The sequence below is a fragment of the Echinops telfairi genome, unplaced genomic scaffold, assembly GCF_000313985.2.
Source record: "Echinops telfairi isolate 266 unplaced genomic scaffold, ASM31398v2 ScPeMD7_7468;HRSCAF=8506_0, whole genome shotgun sequence".
NCBI lineage: Eukaryota > Metazoa > Chordata > Mammalia > Afrosoricida > Tenrecidae > Echinops > Echinops telfairi.
Window position 1 is genome coordinate 2,663,378 of NW_022111369.1, and position 9,054 is coordinate 2,672,431.

A 9,054-nucleotide genomic window follows, 5' to 3' on the forward strand; every position below is an offset into this window, starting at 1 on the left:
AAAGGACCCGATCACAGAGTAGTACTAAACCAGTTATCCTACACAGCCATATTATCCTGCTGTTCTATTGAAAACAAAAGTGCTTGCATTTTATTTTTATCTTTTTATTTTCCAAATAAGGAAAATACTTATTAAACTGTTTGTTTCATTTGTTTTAGATGAATCTTCCAAACCGTGTGGTTTGTCATGTGTGATTGATGCTTGATGAGCATTTCCATTTTTACTTATGCAAATTATCAGAGGCTCATCAGCCTGTTCTAGATCAAATCTGCTGCATGTTAATGGTACAAAATAGGAAAGGACGTGGTGCTGCACATTAATATGCTCTTGGATTATTTGAGCCTAAACTGCGGAAATGTTGGATAGGTACTGAAACCTTTATAATCATTGACTGCAGTGTTATTCATTGCCATTGAGTCAGCTCTAAGGTGTGGCCACCTTAGGGATAAGAGAATGAAACATTGCCTGTTCCTGGGCTGCCTGCATGATGGTTGGCATGCATGAGTCATTTCAGTGTGTGCTAGACATTTTGTCAGATCCACTCATTCCACATCGGCCCCAGAGCTTCCTTTAATTTCAAGATTCCAGTTTAAAATGAAAATAGCATCCATTTACTCTTCTCCGCTGAACTGCCACCAGAACATCTACCCCAAATCTATACATTGGTCAAAATTTTAGTTATGTAAATCAACAGGACCCTAAAGACTGTTTTGCCAAAGTATTAGAGGAAGAATTTTTCTACCGCTACTTTCTCTATGATTTATATTCCATGGAGACGAAAGATCGCCCACTAGTAAATAAATATTTCTCTCCAAAGAATCTTTGTGTTCATGGGAAGAGACAGAACAACAGCCCCTGAGGTCTAAGCATAGACACAGGCCTGGCATTTTGTACTCTCAGAGCGAGGCCAGTCCTCACCGGCAGGCTTGCTCCTGTGAGCATAAACCATTTCACAGAATACCAACATCAGGTACAGCCACTTCGTGACCACAATACCCAACCCAAACCCAACCCACGGCCATCACGTTGCTTCCAACGCAGAGGCTTTCCAAGCCTTCGTAAATATTTCCAGAAGCAGACAGCCTCATCTTCTCCTGCAGAGCAGCTGGTGAGTTTGAACTGTCGACCTTGCCATTTGTAGCTCAACGCCTACCCAACAGCATCGCCAGGGCTTCATTGTGACCATGTAGATCAAGACAAAAACAGGAGCACCCTCTAAGTTTGTGTGAACACCGGAAACAACATGAACCTTGTCAAGGCCGCAAAATACCGTGTGTATCCTTTGCTCATTAAATGAAAGATTGCAGCTGTTTCATCAATGACAGTGGTAGCTTTTCTATAGGTAATACTTATTAAGACTTATTAAGCAATCACAGAATGGTCCCCACTTCCTGACAGTACCCAAGCCAGGTGGATTCCTTGAATCCTCCCCAAATATCACTCCATCAAATTCAAAATCCTAGGTTCTTTCTAAGGACCAATCTTTCTGGGGTGCCCCTATCATGCTCCAAGATGCGCATCTTCTTTCACTGAAGGAATAATAAACCCAGCGCAGCAACTACAGTGTGCGACCAGAGTTAGACCAGATATCCTTAAGAAAAAACAAAAGCGGTTCTATCTTTAAGATGCCCACTAAAATCTGCCAGCAAATAAACTCTCGTTGTGGGTCATGTGACAAAGAACCCCAAATGATTTCTGTCTTTCACTTGGGTGGGTGTAGAATAAATAAACAGGTATGGCTCATCTGTGATGTATTTACTACATATGGAGACTAGGTTTTCCAGGAATAGGATTTAACACAACAGATCTATATCCAAGCCAGAGGCGAGGGGTGGGGCGGGGGAGCAGTGCTTGACCCTGGATGCTTGTAAGATTCCGACAGTGTATCCAACATAAATCTTTAGTAGAAATTTAGCAGACAACTGAATTTGAGTCATGGTACTGACTTTGCTCCGATGCTTGCTTTTTCCAGATTTAAATGCTTATGAGGGAGGCTAATCCCTTGACTGTTATGTCGCCATCACATCACATTTAATGGACGAATTTCAAATACGAAAAGCCATCTTGCCTGCTGTACAAAGTGATGGGAGGCAGTAATCTAAAGACTCCATTTCTATAATTCTCAAACTTTGTAAGAGATAAAAAGTTTCCAATTATAACAAAGAACTTTTGACTTTTTGGAAAATAACTACTGGCCCATTCAAAGTACTGATTCTATATTGTGCCATTTGTGTTCCTCTCAAAAATATAAATGGACATATGTGGTTTTATATAAAGGGTTTATTTCAATAAGTCAGTTCCACTTCAGGGAACAACGGTATTACTTAAAATTGTTATCTACTACATATCAAACACATAAAATAATTTTTAAGTTTTTATTTCTAGTCTTTACAAAACATCACAACATATATGCAATAACTCTTGTTTTACAAATATAGGTCTGAATCAGAGTAGCTAAATTATATGCCTCAGTGACATACAATCAAGGCTAGAGCTAAGATTCAAAGAGCCCCATATGGCTGACATGATAAGCTAGAAGGTATGTGCATGTCTGAGTGTGTATTTGAGGGGAGGTGTCCCTTCCTGTGTCAGGGAATTGGTATTTTTTTTCTTTCCTCTCTGGTGAAATAACTTTTGGCCCTCAATGTTCACTGGGTGGTAAGTGCATGCTCCACATACACCTCTGAATGTATGCACAAACACACCTACGCAGCATCCACCCTTTGCTAGCCACTGCTCTCCTCCTAACCCAAGTTGGAAGGGACTTAGTGTGGAAATCAATGTGTTTGAGAAAATGGAGCTTAGAATATTATAGTCATGATACACGATGAGTTTAGCTTCTCTACTCCATCAGATACTTTAAAATGTATGCTGTGTATAGTTTTGGATTTTGCGTTACCACTCAGAGCTCGGATTCTCCCTGAGATGCATTTGCCAGATCTTTGAAGTCCTGCGTCTACTGTGCTAGAGCGGCATAGAGACTTCAGACAGAAATTCAGAGAATTCTCCCAGTGGGGCTGAAAACAAGAACGCCCTCTTTTTCCTCCTCTCTTCTTCTCTCTCTTCCTTTTTCCTCCCTATTATTTTTCTTTCATGCAGACCATTTAATTAACAGTATAAAAAACACCCACAGTGGTGCAGGGGCATGGGGGAGGGATGGGCTAGGTACAAAAGGGCATTCAATCCATGTCCCTGCCTGCCCTGAATTATTCTTTTGCCTTGAACAGCATGTATCACTATCTTCATGCTATTATTAAATAACTGTCATAAGTGGGCATACTCAGTCTTATCAAATTACTTGGCACAGTACAGAGACACCTCTCCCTCGTTGGCTGATACAGTGTTTAAATAGCAGTGGTTTGAAATGATTGTAGATCCAGAGACCTTTAGCACTCCAGAGATATATATATTTTCAGACACAATGTAATCTCAACATCATTAAAATGACAAAAAAATTCATTCGTGCCTGATTATTATTGGGTGTGTGTGTTTTATAATCTGTCTGTTCAAAAACCCCAAACCAGGTCACACCGTGGAAGCCATTTACATTAGAATCATATTAGCTATCCCACCCATATCGTCATCCCCCGCGCCCCCTCAGAAAATAAATGACTATCGAGCTATCGGCCTTTGAAGCATCATTGAGAGGTGGGGCTCAGGAGCTCTAGGAAGCTGCAACAGTTTCCCAGAAGGAGTCAGACCCTAAAGAAAGAAGTGCTGCCGCTGGGTGGGGCCGGATAGTTCGCATCCCTCCCACTGCTTCTCACTGGTATCATTTCCATGAAAATCAAGGCTGTGCAAACGAACGTTGTGCCAGGGTAAGAAATCCTACAGACTGCTTTGTGTGCCCCAACGCCCCCCCCTCCCCCCTAATAATATCTTTAGCGGTTTATCTTGATCACTGAAAGAGCTAATGTCTGGGAACACTGCAGAGGGACTTAGCAAACCAAAGGGATATCACACTGGGGGATCATATTTCTCCTGTCACAGCAGCAGTCTTTTCAGCCGTCTCAAGACCCACCCTACCTACACACACACACACACACACACACACACACCTTCCTTCCTTTTGCTTGCCACCTGGCTTTACTCCTTCCAAAAAGACAAGGAATCACTCCAGTACCGGTGGAACACGAGACGCATCCATCAGTAGCCACATTTCTCCACCATCCGCACACGGAGCGCTCCCTAGCTCTGCTCCCTTAGTGGGGCTCCAGTGCATGCATGCATCCATCCGTCAGGAAGCCTGTCCCTGGAAAACGCTTCCAAGGCAGCGGTGGCACCTGCCCCTTCTGTAAAGGAGCCACGCTTTGCCCTGCGGGAGGTAGTACTATCGTTCCTCTGAACTGACGTTATTCACACACACACACACACACACACACACACACACACTATTTCTATACAGACACCTCTAATACCAGCAGCTTACCTTTTTGGGTCTTTTTTTCCGCTGGCTGCTGCCATTGAACTTCTCTCCACTGTCGCTTTTCTGAGCTGCATCTTCGTTCATCATGCTGCACAGTTCGGGAAGAGCCTAGCTCTGCCATCCAACCCTGCCGTCTGTCTGTCTGTCTGTGCCGACCACTCGCGCGTGTGCACTTGCGGGAGGAAAGCAGGGGGTGGGGAGGAGGGGTGGGGAAGGGGCACGCACTGGGAGGGTGAGGACGGTGGCGTTGCCATGGCAGCAGCTGCCACAACTGTTTATCTGACTGCATTGTTAACTCTGATTCAACCAATTACCATCAGGGACCAGTTACAATGAAGAGAGCCTTGACAAAAAGAAGGCCAGGGACTAGAATAATTTGGGGACTCGGTTGGCTGGTGTTCCGCACACCCTCGATTCGCTCAGCTCTAAACCCACAACAAAACCTGCACTTCATTTTCTTCCTACAGGTACTTCCACACAGAACAGACACAATGCGGAAGGAGAAAATGGGAGCATTCTCGAACCTGTCTCTCAACCTGAAGAGATGCATTTCAGCCACTGGAGAGGATGCTTAGGGGAATGGATTGGGGCTTAAGTTTTCAGAGTGAATGTGAGAAAGTTACCTTTTTTTTTTTTTTAAGGATGTTATGCACTTGATTTCAAATTACAATCTTTCAAAACTGGGCTCAAAGATAACTTTTATCAAAGAAGCCTTGAGCCCAGCTTCCCCAGCAAACAGGCAGGTAACTCAGACCCTCCCCTCCTCTGTGCTTTCTGAATATGCAGCTGACAAAGAACCTGCAACACTATTACACAGCTGCGCTGTTTACCCAATGGTCTTTCCATAACAGGTCAGAGAGAGAGAGAGATTGGGTGTGTACCATGGAGAAAGATCACTGAATTTCCCAGAACCAAACACAATGAAGCACTGGATTGCTAATCAAAAGGTTGGTGATCCTAACACACCAGCCACTCTGTGGAATAAAGAGGAGGCTCTCTGCTTCCATAGAGAGGAAAATCCTGTGGAGCCGTTCAACTCTGACCTACAGGGCTGATTGCTCTGAAACGGACGAGGCAGGGTGAGTGATGGTTTACTGAATACATATGAATATATAAGCCAGATCCTATGGATAATACCAGCATAAAAAAGTCAAGGCGTTCAGACATTCTTATAATTGGCCTTGGAAATCTTCTTATTCTAATTCTCTATGGTGAGTAATGAATAGAACACAATCTCTGATTTCAAAGAGTTTATCATAATCCCTGAATGATTCTTCATAAACAGGGCTTGTTTTGACAACACGATGCTCCATGTTATCTATTGGATTGAGGTGGCTGTATTTAAACATATGAGGGTGTGGCTGCAACCACAGCTCAATACTTTTTAAAAAATGCACATATGCACACACTGAACACTCATCTCTGTCCGTAGAAACTAAATCTGGAGTACAAACCATGGAATAATTATACTTGTAAATACAAAAAATAAAGCAAGGGTTGAGTCAGAGAGATAATATGTATAAACAAAGTTTAAAAAGTGAAGATATCTATGTAAATATGTTACTGCAAATCCTATCATTATTTATATAAATACAAGTAGTTTTTCATTCAGAAAGGTCTACCTTAAAATGTTTCTTACATGCAAATAGCTCCCCAAATTGGGAACTCACCTTCCCGGCAAACATGGCAAGATAGGGTACCACAAAAAGGGATGTGTATCTATGTAGCCCATGTGTTACTAACGTACTTTGTTCTCAACTGAAGGCAGAATGTGTTTTTATAAATCAATGGGTAACGTTGTTGCAGTAGCCCCATTAGATACCTCATCATTATAAATTGCAAACAAATGTATTTAAAGTTTGTATCCTTTTATTAATTAATAACTGCGTATTATAGACTGGGAGAAGAGTTCCAGTCTCAGAACCCCATGGGGGCAGTTCTACCCTGTCCTATAGGGTCATGATGCATTGGCACCAACTCCATGTAGGGAATTTGGTTTGGTTATTAGAGACAGGTTTTTACAACAGTGCCTTGTCTCAACATACGAAAATATAATGCATGCTCCAAACACTCAGATTTTGCTCTGTAACTTTCAAAATTGGATATAACCTCATGGTTGCTTGTGCTGTTCTCAAATATCACTTATACTCTTATGATTCCTTTATAGGGTAAAACATACGTACATTTCTATCTATATCTCGTAAACATTTGCATTCGAAGTATAAGGAAAGAATTTCAGCAAGTTGATAAATCAAGCAGGTACTAATAAAATTATGAGTTGCACATTTAATGTGCTTGGCCGCTGACTAAAGCTTGGTGATGGCTGCCCTCAGAAGAAAGGCCTGTTGATTTCCCAACACCAGCCACTGTCAGATGTTAGAAGCACAATTCTACTCGGGCACACCACAGCTAGAATTGATTCCCTGGTGGTACTTGCATGGTAGTCCTATATCCATAACAGATAAATGCCCTAAATAAAAAGAATCATAAACTGATGTTATGATGCTATAAATGTCTGAGGCAGTCATTCTTTACTTTTTGGAAGCTTTCGATCATTTTCTCTGTGCCTTTCTGCTGGGAATGCTTCGCTTTCCACACTTGTGCCGTTGCTTTAGGCTTGCTAAGGAGGCTTGCTTTCTGTCTGTAGTTGCACATGGACACTCACAGTGCATGGCATACACAAGGTGTCCAAGGGACATTCTTTTTAACCCAACAGAGAACCATTTCAATATTTATCATTAGTTGGATTGATATTTAAACTTCTAAGTAGTAATATTTTAATCACCTGAAGTTTCTTTTCTTTTACACATTGCCTGATAATATATGTCATTATATACTATATGATATAATACATAATAAATTATTATAATAGTTATATATCATATCACATATTATATATACATTATCAGAAAGTATCACCACTAAATTGCTTCCAAATCATGGAGACCTCATGAATGAGAGAATAGAAGTACGCCATTGGATTTTCTTGGCCAAAATCTGTATAGATCTTACCAGAACATTCTTCTATGATGCCTCTGAGTAGGTTAGTACTACCAATCATTGGGGTAGTGTTTGAATGCAAAATGGTTATGCCATCTGATGTATAGGAGCCAGCATTATTTTAAATAATACTTTTAAAGATAATTGTGGAATCAGATTTGCTATGGATGGCATGACAGTGATGATAATACCTTACACTTGGAGCCCAGTGTCACTGGGTTGGTTTGGACTCACAGCCACGAGGGCTCTTTACATTTGTAAAACATTTTGCAATTTATCAACCCCTTCTCCAGTGGAAGTTCCAGGAGGCCAGGAATCTTTGTCCTCCTCCCTAATGTACTCCTAGCACCTCAGATGAGACTTGCACGTGTCATACACTCAATACATATTCAAGGACAGCCATAAAGAAGAAGGCAACAATTAACCAAAATGAAAAAAGGGTTTTGGTGACTTGCCAAAAGTCACAAAGTACGTGAGGTGCCATGTTAAAGCTCTCCAGAAAGGAAGCCGCCATTCTCTTGTTAAGGCGTGGCTGGCTTCAGCGAAAAGCGGTCACTTAACAAACTGCTGTCAGATGGGTTAAGACTAAGGTACAAAATGCCAAGAGCATGAACATCATGGTAGTGATTTAAGTAGAAAAAGGAAGAGGTCTTTATTGGTTTTATGTTAAGTCTATTTTACAGGCTGGGAGTTTTAGGATGATTACAAGAGTTTTAATATGCCTACTCTCTTTTATTAAACCATTAGTGTGAATACAATATTACAGAATCTGACACAAACTACTATTTTTTTAATCATACCTTTATTTGAGTAGAGTTAAGTTCCATGAACTGTAAATAGCAATGTCTTAAATCTGTTGCTGTAAAGACGAGCCTGATGCACACTGCCTTATTAAGGACTGGGGGCAACTGGAATTTCTATATATTTAAATGTTAAGTATGAAAGGTAGCCGAGGAGCATTGGGCCGCTTCTCAAGTACTCCCTCAACACAAGAACAATTTGCTCTAATAACCCTGCATTCTGTGATGCTCACCCTCCAGGCATGATTGCTGAAAACAAAATGGGTGCATAAGCAAATGTGGTGAAGAAAGCTGATGGTGCTTGGCTATCAAAAGATAGAGCATCTGGGATCTTAAAGGCTTAAAGATAAACTAAGGGCCATGTAGATGAGAAGCAACAAAGCCCAGTGTTTAAAGTCCTTCTAACTTTCAGCTAGCAAGGTTGTGTCATTTGCATATCACAGGTTGTTAATAAGCTTTCCTCTAATCCTCATATAACCCAGCTTCTCTGATTATTTGCTCAGCACTCAGATTGAATAAGTATGGTGAGAGGATATAACCCTGTTGCACACTTTTCCTGATTTTAAACCATGCAGCATCCCCTTGTTCTGTTTGCACAACTGCCTCTTGATCCATGTACAAATTCCACATGAACACAACTAAGTGTTCTAGCCCCACTTCTCAAGGTTACCCATCACTTGTTATGGTTCACAAAGTTGAATGCCTTGGTGTAGTCAATAAACCAGAAGTAAACATCTTTCTGTTGTTCTCTGCTTTCAGCTAAGATCCATCAAACATCAATGATGATATCCCTTGTTCCATGTCCTCTTCTGAATCCAGCTTGAACCT

The 9,054-nt window shown here is 41.3% G+C and overlaps 1 protein-coding gene across 12 annotated transcripts in view; it reads right to left on the reverse strand.

Annotated features, from left to right (window-relative positions):
• The window catches only part of ANK2 (ankyrin 2), a 402,581-nt gene extending 398,025 nt beyond the window's left edge, over nucleotides 1-4,556 (reverse strand). For 10 of the 12 annotated variants that reach the window (XM_045284255.1, XM_045284253.1, XM_045284249.1 and 7 more), the window contains exon 1: nucleotides 4,430-4,549. In XM_045284255.1, coding sequence (XP_045140190.1) covers nucleotides 4,430-4,513 — 84 coding nt within the window. In that variant the 5' untranslated portion in view covers nucleotides 4,514-4,549. Of the gene's footprint in view, nucleotides 1-4,429 lie in introns of all 12 variants that reach the window. The other 2 variants (XM_045284229.1, XM_045284257.1) reach the window with 2 other exon arrangements.
• Nucleotides 4,557-9,054: the final 4,498 nt, after the last annotated feature.